The 16,180-nt window shown below is 42.3% G+C and overlaps 1 protein-coding gene across 5 annotated transcripts in view; it reads right to left on the bottom strand.

The window, feature by feature from the left end:
• The window catches only part of NHSL1 (NHS like 1), a 176,601-nt gene that overhangs the window by 92,381 nt on the left and 68,040 nt on the right, over positions 1 to 16,180 (bottom strand). Inside the window, exon 1 of one of the 5 annotated variants that reach the window (XM_065680741.1) lies at positions 9,505 to 9,724. The exons of the other annotated variants lie outside the window; for them this stretch is intronic. Within the exon in view, the coding sequence (XP_065536813.1) occupies positions 9,505 to 9,709 (205 nt within the window). The 5' untranslated portion in view covers positions 9,710 to 9,724. Of the gene's footprint in view, positions 1 to 9,504; positions 9,725 to 16,180 lie in introns of those variants that run through there. 5 annotated transcript variants of the gene reach the window in all.

The following is a 16,180-nucleotide window of genomic DNA, read 5'->3' as shown; positions in this document are numbered from 1 at the left end:
CAGGTTGACATGGCCTTGCTCCTCCAGACTGATGGTGTCAGTATTTCACTAGGCCTGATCACAACAAGGCACTGAGGAATGCTGTAAGGCCGCCTTTGGCCAATTGAGAATATCAAAATCACCCATTATCATCCTGGCATCCAGAGACAACTGTACTGTTACACACTGTCCTACAAGGTGGAGGAGAACAGAACAGGTTGCTTCCTGAAACATGCACAATTATGGTACACTGTCACCAAACACAGAGCAATGGTCTTTTACTGAAAAATTCCCCAAGGCTGAAACATCGACCAAACACAAAGGAGCAAGCAGAAAAATTAGTTTCTCTTTTGCCCTAAGGGATACAACCACCATGCAGGCACACCATCACTACCAAGTGGGGATCCATCTTCATTCAAATCATCAAAATTAATTAACAGACCAGAAATAGATCACCGAAATTTTGAGCTAAAACCAGTAGTACTTTAAGTAGTTCTCTTTTGATTTAAAGCAATGGGCCAAAATACTCCCAAGTCCTTGAAAACAAATTACAAGAATTGGCACTTGGGCATTCGCTGTCCTTGGGTAGCAAACAGACAGCTCTCTCATCATAACTATGAGCAGAGCAGGGTGGCAGAGCAGGTTTGTAGGTTATTACAGCTTCACTTGTGTGTTGCAAAGGGAAACATACCTGAATCCCCACCTGTTCTACCTCTTTCCTGTCTACAAATCTGAGCATCCCAGGGATGATGGCAGAAACTAAACTTCTTCACTGAGGCTCCTGCACCTGTGTGTGAAGTGTCAGCACACAGCAGTGAGAACAAAATTAGTTATTTCTCATTTGACCTGATTAATTTAAGAGATTATCTGCCTTTCCTGAAGTCCCAGCTGACTCACAATCACAGCCACCCTCTCGGTGTTGGTCCAGCTCCACCATCAATGGAAGGAGTTGTGCTGCTGAGCACAGGGGGTCTTTTCCCTTTGCAAAAGCAGATCAAGTTGGCTACAAGTCAAACGTACAGTTTCATCCCTGATCCCGTCACTGCATGTCAAAATGACCTCATTTTCATTCTGAAACAAAAATGTCATATTTATCGTATCTGGTGCTTTAGTCAAGGTTAATAAAATGGCGTTAATAATTCCGGGATGAAAGTTTCTGTGTAAGTGTATGGTATGCTGTAATCACTCACCCTTACTCACCAGTACTTCAGCAGGCTTGACTACAAGGAAAAAAAAACAGATACAAAGGACTCCATGGAAATTACAAGCAAGTACAAACAAATTTCAGTTTCTGTAAGGCAACAGCCTTCACTATTCATTAGTTTCTATACCTATTTCAGGCACTAAATGACAGAATCAAAATTAACAACCTGTTTTTTCCACAGGTACCTCTTTATTACACTACAAGAGTGTGATTCAGAGTTAAACCAAATACGTAATCTGTGAGCATCCCTGCTGCATTAGGGAGCACCTGCATGTGCAAAATGAAACAAAGCCACAGGGAAGAAAATTCAGATATGCAAACAAGCAGTAGGAACCAGAGGCAGCAGGCGAGGGGAGCGGATCTGATGGGACCCAACTGACAGGAACATGCTGCACCTAGGCATACGGTGCTCAGTGGGCAGGTGCTGTTCCTGGCCAAAGCAGCAAGGAGGCCAAGCCATGCCTCCATCCAGCAGCCACTCCTGTCAACCCTGACCTGCCAACTGGCAAGCACGGTTTCTTGTACCACAGTAAAAGGACATGGCCCACAGTCCATGTAAGAAGTGGGAAGAGGGGTCATGTCTCTGCCTCCCTCCTCCCTTCCAATGTACCCGCACACTAATGTGCATGCACTATTATGGACCTGTGTTAACTGCAAACAGGAATAACTTCTGTTCAACACCTCCATGAGCTACTCTCAAGTAATATTCAGCACTCCCAATCCCTCTGCTTCGGTGTTTGATTTGACAGCTTCTGAGCAACTCTGCTGAAAGCTTTCTACGCAGTTCTCACATCATCTTGTTTTGAGTGAATGGGCAAGCCGTACACCAGTTGCAGTGCATTTAATTCACAGCTCATAACTGTCACTGGTACACTGTAAGTTCGTCGAGACTCAATGTCCAGAGAATCCATCTGCTTCAGGGAGATCCAGTGCCTGGCAGAAGCTGCCATGCCATATGTAAGGGAAGCTCTAGAAGGAGCAGAGGGTGTACATATTAATTACCTTTCCTCAGGATGGAAAATATGCCATACTCTTATGTGTCCAACATACAAGCTCGGATACTGAAAATAGACCTTGAATAGATACCATGAGCACTTAAGCCTTATATATTAACAGACTACTTCAGCCCAGGCTTTGGAACAGCAAGCTACACGCAAGGTTATAGAAATTTACATTTCAATTCCCTATGAAGAAAAGAAAAATATAACAAAGGGGTTTCTATCTGCAAGTGGGCAAAACCGGCTACCAGATAAATTTAAGAGGTAAGCATCAGCAAAATAGCCACAGGTAGATGGAAAAGCTAGAGTTCAATTTCTTTATTCTTATTGAGATTCTGCAGCTAAAAGAAAAAAGAAAACGTATTTCACAGTTTAAATTACAAACTGTCAAATCCACCCTTTTTAATTGTTCCAAATATTGTAATAGAAGCTAAATACACTCTTGCAAAATTCATTAACTTTAGTCATAAAACCACATTCTTAACCTTTAACTTCACTTTCTTTTCATTTGTAATGGAGATTGGAGAAAAACAAGTAGCTGTAGTATTTGCAATGTCCTGCCAGAATGGTGAGCTATGACCATGCTGGAGACAAAGGTCCCCTCAGTTTTATGGACAATTCATGACACAGTTGCATAACAACTGCATGGAAACAGAAATTTTCATGTATTCTCTTACTTGATGAGCAGTGTGTAGGAAAGCACATACAGCACGTTGTTTCAGCTCTAACTGTGCATACAATGCTTCACTGGAAAATATCCCGTCTGCTTTATAAAACACAGCTAGCTAAGAGTAAAATGTGAAGGTCAGGAGACTCAGTTTTGACCCTCTACTGCGTGAGAAACATTTCCTCAAGTTTTCAGTGTAACAATTAGCTGGATTTAAGAGGGAACGAGAAATATCCTAGAAACAAGGAAAAGTATGTAAAGTATACAGGAGTATATAGAAGTGTGTACATCATAAGATACAACTTGAAACCATTCATAAAGGTCAAAATAATACATTCTCAGAAGGAAAATCATAGTACCCATAGTACTTTTCTCCATAACTGCAAAGCAGCAGCAAGAACAGGCTATTCTGTGAAGAGCACTGCTGTAGCTACAGGGCTAATCCAAACATCAAATAAAGGAAGACAAATTGGTTTGCAACGTCCTTGAAACACTGGAAACACACAGTTAAGTCAGGTGCTACCCAATTGGTTTGCATTTCCCAAGACTATTGTCTTCTACAGGACCAGCCAAGAAAACTCTTCCTGGAGCTACTCTGCAAGTGTACTCTGCAAAGTGCACTACAGAAGATAAAATCAGGCGGGGTCTCCCTTCACAGCAGCATAGAGCTGCCCAGAAGGAGCCAGCATCTGCCCTGGGAGTAGCAACCCAAGGAGCTTCATGGTTCTCAAATACTTGTGGTTAACTTTCCCTTCACCTAACAAAAGCAAACTTCTGAGAAAGCAGCTCTAACAGGTTGGTTCCTCAATGTAACACCATACAAATGTGTTCTTCCCATCAGCTTCTTCATTGTAACAAGAAATATTCCACAATCCCCTGGAAGATGAAGACCCTTCAACATTAGACTTACATGAGTATGAGGTTATGGCTGTTGGAGTAGACAGCATATAAACAGTGAAACCAGCCACAGTCTACTTGGAAATGTCCTTTAGCACAGAGCGTGGACCTCCAGCCACTGCTTCCTGGATGCACATGGACTCACTGGGATAGTAGTCAGTGAAGAGGGAAGAACTGCAGCAAATGTTTGGAAAGTTTTGATCAGATAAAAAGAACCCCCAAACTTTACTTTTTTTTCTTTTTTAATTTAAAAGTTATTTTTACTATAAAAATAGCAAAGAATTGAGATTTGGCAAGGATTTTCTTGAATGAATAGCAATGATGGCTGGATCCATGGTTTTTTTGGTAAAGCAAAAGCAGAGATGTGCTTTTGAGCAAATGATTCTGTGATGCATATCAACATTTCTTACTTAAACTTAATTTGTTTCTGTAACTTATAAAGATTTTTAGCAAACCCACTTTCAGTTTCCCATCTATGACAATATTTACCACAAGTCATGGGAAAGAAGTCAGAGTTCTTATTACATTTGCGTTTATGTACAAACATATAAAAGTTGCTACTTCAAGCTGTATTTAAATGCAGGACTTTTGACTGTCTCCAGCTTTTTTACCAGCATGAAAAGTTTGGATTGTCACTGTGTATCATGACAGTTTTACAGAACCGTTTGCTGCACCATGACACAAACATGCTAAGATAGATAGTACCTGCCTGAGTAATTTAAGTAGCACCCCTGCTCCCAGCTGAGGACTGCTTCCATAAAAGCACAACCTCCAATGGTTTCAACTACAAATACTAGGATGTGAACCTGACCATATAGGCAAATTGTTACAAATGCGTGGAACTATACCCAGTTTTATCTTTGCACACAGAGCCCATAAAAGGATAAAGTACGATAAAGGCTAATTTTCTGTCTTGTATCAAATCTGTCATTATTTTTCCACTTAAATATTTAGATTTGTATATGTTTGCTTATATATACAAAATTCCCTGCCTATAAAACATTAATTCCTTGTTTGAAAAAAAAAAAAAAAAAAGATAAGCCTTCCATAGAAAGATACATAAAACATGTAGTATTTCTTTTGGAGTTATTCCAGTCTCTTATGCAAACCCTTTTTGAGGTTTCCATAAATGATTATTTATGGACTTGCCCAAAGCTTCAAGAATCCTTTTCACAGAAACACATGCCCCAACACTACAATCCATCACATATTACTGCTTCTACAAATGTCAACAGCTCCCTTTGGGTTTACGGGTCCTTATCTATGCCATGACTTTTCCTCCCTTGACCACACGATCTTACACAGAAAAAATTATTTTACATTAGAACAGCAACAGCACATCTGGATTAGTAATCTTGCTTATGGGGATTTCCTAGCTCTTGGCACTCTTAAATCTCATTACTAAAGAAAAAATGTGATTGCTGCTTTGTCCCTGAAACCCCCTCACGAACTGTGTTCATGACTTAAAACACGCCCAACTTAAAAATTCATTTGGACTTCAAAAAAAAAAGGCTGAGCTGCTAACATCAGACAATGTTAGAGTCTAAAATCCCTACCTTGAGTTTCTACAGGAAGCACTGAAAACACAAACTCCTTGGTACTGCAAAAACGGAAGGTCTTGAGTCCCACCTCTGCCTCTGGAATGTGAAGGGAAACTCATCCGACAGTGTAAAATTTATGCTATATATATTTGAACTGACCACAGGTAGCATAAGCATAGCTGAAGAACATAATTTTTACTGACATAGTAAGGCAGCGCAATATTGCTACTGTGACAGAAAAAATTAATTGGTCAGCTCATGGAAATTTAAACCCTTGGTAAGCCTGATGTTCTCAGACCGTGACACGTAGTGGCTAGTTAGAAAGTGAACTGGCAGCTTTGGTAAAAGCTGTCATCAGGACATCAGGATTAGCTCCATCCAACATGCCACAAGGACACAAAAGGCTGAACCCACAGTAGCTACTCAAGAATTTAAAGGATTTTTAGCATTAAAAGAAAGTTTCACATTTAGACTGTTTTTGCAAGGAAAAAATGGTCATTCCCCATGTTTTTATATTAACGACTGAGACTTGGCCAGCAGACAGCAGAAAGCCAGTGGCTGCCACCTTTTGAACCATGTTTGATCACTCTTTAAAAGACTGCAGTTTTCTGAGAAATTATGTTTACTCTGACTAATGACTCTGAGTAACTTTCCCAGGTAGTACAGCCTGCAGTAAAAAGCAGCCACGGCTTTTGACTTTCTTGTGATGCAGAAAGGTTGGAAAGCGACCAAGTTAAATGGTGAGTAAAAAATCCAAGCAATAAATAGGGACAGGAGCTGGGAGAGAGAGGGGGAAACCTCCCCATTGGACAACAGCTTCTTTGGATGCATTGCACCTGCGGCCAGACATGACTGCTAATTGTCGTTCCTCAACACCCGAGCAGAAGATCACTGCTGGAAGGAAGTAACGGGAGAAATAAGGTCACTGCTCCAGAGAAACATATTCCCTTTCTCTGCATCCCTGCCAGCACAAGTAAGGAGATCAGCAAGCCCAACCATGAAGGCAGCACTGCTCAGAGCTGCTGTCACAAGCTTTCTTCTTCCAAACCTCAAACCAATAAGAAGAAAGGAAGAAAATAAGAAACAAAGCAAAACCAACTAACCAAACAAATCAGCACAACTCAGGAAGATGTTCTGATGCTGAAATATGATTAATGTCCTCTTCTGCAAAGTCAAAATAAATATGGTGAGATCTGTACCATAAACTCACCTTCATGTTAGTTTTGAAGAATAATTGTCAGTTGTGTTTTTAAAAGAAAACAACAGTTCTAATGTGTTTTTAAAGGAGAAAAACACTCTGAGCTTCAGTCTGAAAACACCTCCTACCCTACAAAGTAAGAAACCTGAACTAAAAATTCAGATTAAAGAAGAGAAACAAAGGAGCTACAGTGTGCTCTCATTTCAAAGGTCCTCCAGCTGACCTGGAGGGAAGAGGGCTGAGAAAGAAATGTTTTAAACAAGAAACCTTTATTTTACTATCAACTTTTAACATCTCTTTTAGTAACTGCTTTATCAGACGTGAAGACTAATTGGTGCCACCAGTTCCAAAATGGTCTTTAATACTACATAACTTTTAAAAACAAAGAGTGAAGCAGCAGCCTCCAAGTTGACTTCCACACAGAGCTTGGCTGCGCAGGACATCAGGGTGTGTCCCAGGTTCACAGTTAGCATTTATGTCTTGTTTTTCTTGCTCGTTTTAAACTGACAAATCCAACCAGTCTCGCTGCTCACCACTGTTTGCAAGTTCCCGTTTGCAGCCAATGCAGATTAGCCACTTTGCTGGTGAAATACCACGCAACACATGCTGCCTTGTGCCTGTCACCTAGCAGCCCCGTGGGAATGCAGTATGAGCAGGAAAGAGCAATGAAGCGGCAAGAGAATGAGAGGTCTAAAAAGACAGGAAGACAAACAGCTCTGAAAGAACAACAACAATTCCTTCATTTCCAACTCTGTTAATGCTCCTCCTTTACATGTACACTTAGGCAAAGAAAAAGGTAGGAGGAGAGGCTGTGATTTGTCAGGCTTATCTTTTTACCAATTCACCTGGGGAAGAACTGGAGGCAAAATTATTCTGATAGATGAAATTTTGGTGGCTTTTCAGCCAACTTAAACACTCTGGGTTTTATGTAAAACTAGCCATCTTTCCAGCCTGCTGTGCACCTCAATTCTTTCTAGTCTGCATAAATTCTAAGTGATGTGGTTAATTCGAGCACCAAGTACAATACTGTTTTGAGCCCTCAGTCTTACAAAGGCTGGCAAGCAGCAACGTGACAGTCCAGTGGAGCAAGCTAATTCAAGAACACAAGTATTCATTATCACATATGCTTTCCTTTGAACACGAACCAAGATTACATCTCAGCCAGGTACCAATATTCGAACTGTTCCAAGACTGTGCAAGCCTGACTCACAGTCCTGGGTGAAACACTTGCAGCCATGACAAGTTTCTCCTGCCAGAGTGTATAACCTAAACTCTCTTCAGCCCTGGCATCCCCCACTAGTTTGTCAGCTCCCTCCAAGCAGATGATCCCAGTCAGACAGAACTGCACACTCAGATTTATGATCCAGCCACATTTTATAAGTTTGGGGAAATCGGGCCCCGCAAAGTAGAAATAAGCCTTAAGAATATATCCCTCATTCCACCTTCCTTCAAAAAATAACATACTGTCATCTCCGCCATAGGCAGGGAAGCTATCATAAGCTTGCTGCCCAATTATGGGAAGAATTCTGGCCCCCCCTCCACCTTGTACAATGGGCTTTTTATGTAAATCAGTCAGAAAAATTAATACACCATTAATCCATCAGTAAAGCTTCTTTTCCCATCTATGCCTTGTGGTGTGAGCATGGGCTAAGGAAGGCAGCATGAGAAACTTTATGTAAGTTACATAGTGACCGGTAGCAGGAGTACCTGCTGTACAGTGGTTCTGCTCCACAACAAGTAAGATCCCAGAGGCATTAGAAGCATATCTGACGTTGCTGAACAGTATCAATATGCCAACAATCAGAACTAAATATTAGCTACTGACTGCAAATGCAAACTCCCTCTTTGGAAGTTTTTCAGGAGCAAAAGGGGTTAAAAATAAATCTTCAAAGCACAGATTAAAATCGTCTTCTAGCATGCTGGGAGCAAAACACAAGGGTATACATCCTGTGTTAGTGTTCCTGCATCCAAACCATTTACTAAAGCCACAATTCATCCTGACTCAGAACTGAAGTTCTGGTTAGACAGCTATTAACTGCTCCCACAAATGAAAAGAAATACAAATCTCTGAAGTTCAAATGCCCTTGGAGAACCTGCCTGCTCTTACTGGAGCGACCTTACAACACAGCTGAGTCAACCTTACACTTTCCGTTAACAAACTAGTGCTCTGGCAGCACTGGGGAAATTACAACCAAATCACTTGAAAAAGTATTTTTAACCACACACACACATGCCGCTGCCTGCCAGCCAGTAAATACAGTGCTAACACTAGCTCACCATTTCGGAGGAGCAAACTTCTGAGATTTATTTTGATTTATGGTAAATATGAGGTATGCTTGAATAAATACCTGACAAACTCCATTCAAACTAATGAACACACACACACACACACACACACAACCTACTTTTTAAAAGTCCCATATAAAACACACTGCAGGTTTGAGTATTGCAAGGGTTCATTCAGAGCTGCCTATCATGCATCCTAGATCTCCCTCCTCCTCTCTGTGGAGCAATTCCCATCACCATACTATCATCTCTTTTATTTTGCATCTGGGACCTCTTCTCAATCTGCCCTCATAAACACTTAACATTTTCCAGTAGGACCACAAGGCAGTCATCCAAAAAGCCACCCAGGCTGTTACAAGTGAAGTCTTAAATGGCTTTTGGTACCACACAATGAGGAGAGATTCCTGCAGCACCTGCCCAGAGGATCTGCTATCAACAACTATCAGCTACAAGAAGCATAAACAAAACTTACCGACGCACCACACGGTACCTTTATGCTGCCCAGATGGGAAATTAAAGGTTTTCCCGTTGATTACTATAAGCTTTCACAATTTTAACCCAAGAAAAACTTGGCAAGGCGGTGCTGCTCCTGGGCTTTTGTGCTGCCCTCTTCCTCCCACCCCACCTGCGGCTCCCAGCTCCCAGTGGGACCTGAGCAGCTGGACAACAGCACAGACCAGGGGCTGACACAGCAGCAGCTATTGCAAGGGTTAAAGAGAAAGCTAAAGAGTCACCTTTTCTCTGCTGGCTCCTGTAGATCCAGTTCTCATCATCCTCGTCTACCTGCTGCACGCACATGGAGGAGAGTTCACCATCGCTGCGAAACAATCTCTTTGTCTGCCTTGACAAGGAGGAGAAATTTATCCAGCTTACAGCACGCGAGAGGGAGCCTGGGTTTTGTTTGAGTTTGAAAGGTCTTGAAACACATTCCTTTTTCATTTTCTTTCAAGCCAGCTACTGGCCTCAGTTCCAAACAGACCTTTCTGAAATCGTTCCTGTCCCCCTTCTCAGTGGTTTTCGTGGGAGGCTAAACAATTTCAATCCGATTTCCATCCAGGTTTCTTCTCGCTGCATTTAAACCAGCACCAGTATGGAGGTAGGTCACCGTGCCAGCACAGCTCCCCTGAAGCTGTTTTGATACAGCACTTAGGGAGCTGCCAAAGAAAACAAAGGGCAGAAAAGCAGCAGAAAGTGGCACCTTGCAGCAGCAGCTCAGAGAAGCATGTAACGGCTGAGCAGAATATAGCACTAAGGCACGTGTTTTCCCCATTCTCCACTCAACAGCAAAAACTGTAGCTCCACTCTTCACCCTAGCATTGCTCCCCAGGAGCATGCATGCATTTCAGTCCTCTCTTCTGGCTCAGCAAAAACACCCCACAGGGACAGAGCAAGAGGCAGAGATCACATCCCAGCATGGCACAGCTCAGGAGGGACAACGGACTGGCCACACTTCTGCTTCCTTGTTCTGGCTGCCCTGCTCTTCCTTAGTGAGAAAAGCCTGGTGAAGGAGCTCCAGGAAGGCTCTCCTAACAATAAGACTGCGTGGCTATCGCTTAGGATTAGAGTGAAATACGATAGGCTCGCTCTCCTAAGAGCACGACCACAGAAGCAAAACTCCTCCTTTCCTCAGCCTGCTCGGTGGCAGCACAAACTTCTGAACCCTGAATACAGAAATAGAGAAGCACTTGTGCACCTCTGCGGACTTGGAGAGAGGAACAATAAAACTCTGGTGTGTCCTGAGCAGCATGCTGAAAACATCAGTGCCCCTGTAACCTGTGGTTCATTTAAAGAGACATTCGTGCACAGGCACAAACAAAATCTGCACGTGAGCAGGCATTTCTAGTAACCACACTGCCACTGGTGTGGCTGGAGCTCACAAACCAGGTTTCACTCCCAGCTATGCTGTGTTCTGCTACCTTCTCTTTAGGCTAGCTACTGGAAAAAGCATTATAAAATTAGGGTCTACTGAAAGCTGCTGCAATGCCAACCACTTGCCCTGCATGCTGACACCAGTGCTGCTTCCTGGAGGGAGTAAGCCTGGAAATGGGTAAGGTAAATGCACCATTTTAAAGCAGATAGAAGTTGGCAATACCAAGGCATCCCGATACCCATGGTTTTTTATGGGATCTGTTACCAAGATGAGAGCTGACAAAAAGCACACAGGCTTGTCTCTTGCAGCAGAAGAAGTGAACGTATGAGATATCGAATAAAATCAGCTCAGTGAATCCTCAAGGAGATGCTGGTAGTGAGGAGCCCAGGAAAAAACATGAGAACAAATGAAAACAAAACCACCAAAACAAAAAGTGCCAGCTATCTGAAGGATAAGCATAAATGCCTTAACATCCTCATATCTGCAGATGATGTTAGCAAAAGGACAAGCAGCTTAAGAAAAAAAGGGTACAGGGTTCTAGCTCCCAAGCTGTCAGTCGGATTTACACTACTGCAGAACATGCCCCAACCCCCTGGCAGATGCTCTCACAGCCCTTTGGATTCTGCTGCACAGCCACTTCAAAACCATTAAAAGCAAAGGCTCCAGCTTTTTCTGAAACTTACGGTTCTCTGACTCATAATAAGAGGATAAGGTTTAACCCACTGACTGGGAGGCAAAAAGCTAAGTACTGTATCAGATTACCCTATGAATCAACCAGGCAACCAAAGTGACCTTTGGCTCCTACTAACACAGCACAATGGGCTGGCCAACTGTCTTCTGTAAATAATTTAATAGGCTGCATTTAAATTGAGCTTGCCCAGCAAGGTAATGTGTATGTACATATACAGGCCTTCCACAATTTCCCAAAGTCGGTGGTGGTGTAGTGGGGTTGGGGAGGAGTGCCCAATGGGAGCAGGCACTACTAACATTTGCTTTTCTGTGTCACCGGGTCTTTCTATTATGGAGAGTTTTTGTCTTAAAAAGACACCACTCCTCACCCCTGATGAGACAAGAGACGTGGGTGTGGTTTTCTGGGGGGGGAGGGGGTGTTTTTATTCTTTAGGCCTTTTACTCAGAAGAAGATTTGGAGGATGTGGGGTGACATACCCCTAAACACCCAACACTGGAATATCCATTTTGGGGCAGTCCATGTTCAAATAGCCAGGATATAATGTAAAAATCAAAGAATCAAAGACCATGTTTTAAGTCAACTTGTTTCTTTTGAGAAAGAGCAAATGTTTGGAATTGCCAGTACTGCAAAGTATACAGAACTGTAAACTACCACAGCTGTACCGGCTAAATTATACAGAGCCAGATGTATAAAAACCTTGCTAGGAACTGTAGAATCACAGTCATCTCCGTTCTGCTGTACTACTTAGAAGATTAGAGAAACCAACAAGAAGGAAACCCTTTAGGTTAACACAAATGCCAGGGTAAATCCCAGAGACCTGCCCAGTCTTGGCAGCAATTTGATTTTAGGAATTTTCCTGACCTGTCTGGAGCTCTGCCTTTATATCATGGTGCTGAGTCACACCTTGGTGATGCAAGGGCAAAAACACTGCTGTGGGTGATTGACCATAACATTTCCCCTGTTACTGTAAATATAAAGTGATGCAATGCTTTGCTCAGAGTTTGGCATTATGATATTTAATTGCAGGAAAAGATCCATCATAATACTGTCATTACCACAGAACGCTTTTTATTTGTAGGTGGCAAGAAGCTTAATATCTTCATACATTGTTGCCCAGGTGGATCAAAAGTAAATTTCCCAAGATCAAGAAAAAATTGTGATTACTGTCTGAAAACCACCACAGATTTAGGCATTAACACCAACGGAACTGCAGCTTAATCCATGCTTTAATCGGTAGCCAAATGCAAGTCCAAGGAGTTGGAAATTTTAGCAACTGACACACTTTAGAGGATTAATTTTGTAAAATACTCTACAAAGCCATTTAAGAGAAACCAGGTACGCTTCTAATAAGCTTAGCTAGTTTTCCAACCTGCCTATTTTCTCCCTTATGAAGTCATCATACAAGTAAGCAGCCTTTACATTTTCCAGGCTATGCATGTAAAGATTAAGGCACTGGTTTTTGTTCACTTAATACAAGCCCATCTCGGTGAAAAACCATGAAGGAATCACAGAAGAAACTCAGGGTTTGAAGTAGAAAGCTAAATTGCTTCCTCTTCCTTCCCTTTTTCTTTATTCTTTAGAGGTGAACAAAAGCAAATATGCACAGCCTCACATGCCATCAGGCTTTCTACCATCTATCACAACCTGATCATTGAAGAATTCTCTCTGAAAGTTGTTAAGCAAACACACGCTCATGGCTCACAGCTACTGCGTTCCCCTAAGGCCAGCAAACAAAAAAATTCTTGCATGGAAAAGGTTTCAGTTCAGTGTAAAAAAACAATGATATGGAAAAGAAGAAAACCAACCCCAACCTCAAAACCCCTCACAAGTGGTCTGGTTTTGTTTGGGCTGTGGTTTTTGGCACAATTCACCTGTTAATTTAATTCCTACGTTTCCTAGTCTATCATTTCTGATGACTCAAGCAGACAGTAACAAGGGTGATTCACAGCCACTGCTCCAGCAGCAGAGAGGACACCTCTCTTGGACTTCCTGGGTGTTTTCCTTCAGGTGGTAACAGCTCATCACCAGCTAGTCATAAAGCCATTTGGATTAAGCACTGTCCAAAGCCCATTGAAAACACCTTGCCTGCAGACTCAACCCTTTGCTATGCAGCTCTTGCTGCAGGCAGCAAAGGGCATGGGGTACTCCTGATGGCCCTAAGAGACCCTCCACCTCTAAAACTGCCCCAGCACCACCAGATCTGCTACATATGGTCACCTCCCTGGTGCCACTCATCATCTCCAAGCAGAGATATATGGGAATGGCGGTAGGTATCGAAGCCTTGTGAACCTGACCTTCACCAGAGCTCTCTACAGTGTGCCTGTTCTTATACAGGTATCCTTGTAAGATGCTCACATAGCAAACCCGCAAAGTAACCCACATTCCTGAAGGATTATTTCCAGCAAAGCAGCCACAGAGAGCTAGCGGTATTACAACAGGGCCTCAAACTTTCAGTTAAGATTGTGTCCCTTCTTGTGCAGAGCACATAGCGAGAAACTTACTTCCAATGTGAATGGACCTGAAAGGGGAAAAAAAAAGTTAAGAAGGAAAAGGAAAAAAAATAAAAGCTCTTGCCCAAGATCACAGAAAGGATAAGCAACAAAGCCAAGAAAAGAAAGTAGGTCTCCTGGCTACTGGCCTCGCAACCTACTTAAGTAGGCCCTGCCTCACACAAAAACATGCCTATTAATTGCTTCTGTCACAATCACTACAGTGCCTCTGAATGCCCTAATTACAAATTAAAATCTCCTTTCTGTTTTGTTACCCATTTTATCCTTTTGGGTTTTTTTCCCAACTTAAAAATACACCATGCTACAAATGATCACCTGAAAGAGAGTTCTGCACTGTAGGGCTGCTTCAAGCATCCCATCTGCATTTCAAATTTGATTAGGTCCATGGGGAATGGAAAATAATAAAAAATAACAAATCAGACTGCAACAACCACAGAGGATAAAACAGGTTTTGGACCAGTCTGTATGATGTACCTGCCACCAGCCTCCCCCCTCCTTCAACTTCTGTACTCTGGAAGGATTCACTGCATCAGGGCGGGCAATATTTCCAGGGTGGTGTGTGAGCAGGGAGTGCAGGCAGGGATCCAGCCACCCCACTGTGAAGTCCGCTCCAACTAGCCGAGGGATGCTGGGGTTAGTGAGGGATGCCATTAGCAGCACAGTTATGGTGACACATACACTCGTGATTTGGCTTTTAGCAATTTGCTTATAGAAAGCTGTTATTATCTCTGCTCAAAATGTAATTAACAATTTTAGTGTTTTATGACAGCTCACTAATTAGGACAGCTCTGATAAAGCTCTCACTAACTGTAGCCACTGCCTCAATTCCTACATGGGTCCTCCCAAGTTGTGGGGCTCTGCTTTCATAGCAAAATCCTTTATAAAATCACTTAACCACAGGGTCACCTCCCCTCCAAAGCTGAAGTTTGGCCAGAGAAGTACTCCACTCACAGCTGTTGGCCAACCATCCCAAGTGCTGATGGTCTGTCAAAATTAACTATCCAGGTATTGAATTTTTGAGGACAGAATAAGTTTTCTGAAATCTAAAGATTATTCCCCCCCCCCCCAATCTGTTCATTGAATCTCCAAAAGTTATCAATAACAGTTCTGATCAACATGAGAAGTCACAGGGTCTGGGAGAGAAGCTCGAGCAGTGCTACAGAAGTCACCCAACACTCAGTGCCTCCTCACCCCTGCACTGCACCATTCTGCACCTCACCAGGCACCCACCACTCCAAACTGGGACAGCTGAGGATACTCTGAATCAAACCACCTCCTTTATCTCAGCAGGCAGCTTCTACCTCCCAGGAGAAGAGAAAAAGCTCTGTGTGTTTGTAATACCCTGTCTCTACTTCACATATATTCCTGCCTGCTCTTGAACACTCTGCAGTGAACGCATGGGTTTAAAGAAATTGTGACTTAATAAATGCAACTTGCATTGCTTTCATCTAAACTGTAAGATCAGTTTACTCTCTCTTACTTCTTTACTCAGCGTATGCTATGTTCATACTAAGAATGAACTGAAATCAGTTTTAATGCCTGCATATGCATGTGAAACTTTGCAACACACCAGTTAACATTAGAAATACCAGATTTTGGTGAAGCACAAGAAACTTCTACTAGATCATCTAAGTTTCCTGTGGAAATGCTGGCAGCTGTACTAAAACCAACTGTAAGCCAGTTAAAACCAAACTGTATAAAAAACATTAACACGAATTGAGGACCATTCTGCCAGCGGGAAGGTACCCCAGGCAACCAAATAAACGCCTGTTTCCCACTTCTCTGATTCAGAAAGGATATCAGTGAAACTGCAGCGGGGATATGGCTGTTTGCTTTGAGGTGGTAGCCCTCTGCTGGTTAACATAAACTAATTAACGCTCTAATCTGAATGTTTTTGTAGATAGCAGAACCACAGAGCAAGAAAGGAGAGAGTGGCTAAAGAAGCAGCAAAGAATCATCATCAGTAAACTCAGAAATCTCATTCTTCATCATATTTACTAGGCCCATGAATGCAAAAGGTATTTATTTTGGTGGGTTTTTTTTTTTCCTGTTTGTATTTCCATACTGTTTGACTTACAAACTATGCAATTTAATAAATCTTACTAGGTGTTTGCAATAATCAAAAGCTAAAAAGGAATATTAGAACCCAGTGAGAAACTTGGATAGTCCCGACTATTCCAATACTGAAAACGTAGTTCACACGTGTTATAACCAGGTCTCACTGACACGCAAAACACATTAAAAGAAGAAACATAGAAGAAACTGTTTCTTACTATCAATATGATTCTGTTTGCACAATCTTTTTGTCTTGAGTCCTGTATCACTAAAACATATTTCAA

This window comes from Lathamus discolor, chromosome 5 (genome assembly GCF_037157495.1).
Source record: "Lathamus discolor isolate bLatDis1 chromosome 5, bLatDis1.hap1, whole genome shotgun sequence".
NCBI classification, from domain to species: Eukaryota; Metazoa; Chordata; class Aves; order Psittaciformes; family Psittacidae; genus Lathamus; species Lathamus discolor.
This window is presented reverse-complemented; position numbering and strand designations above follow the sequence as displayed.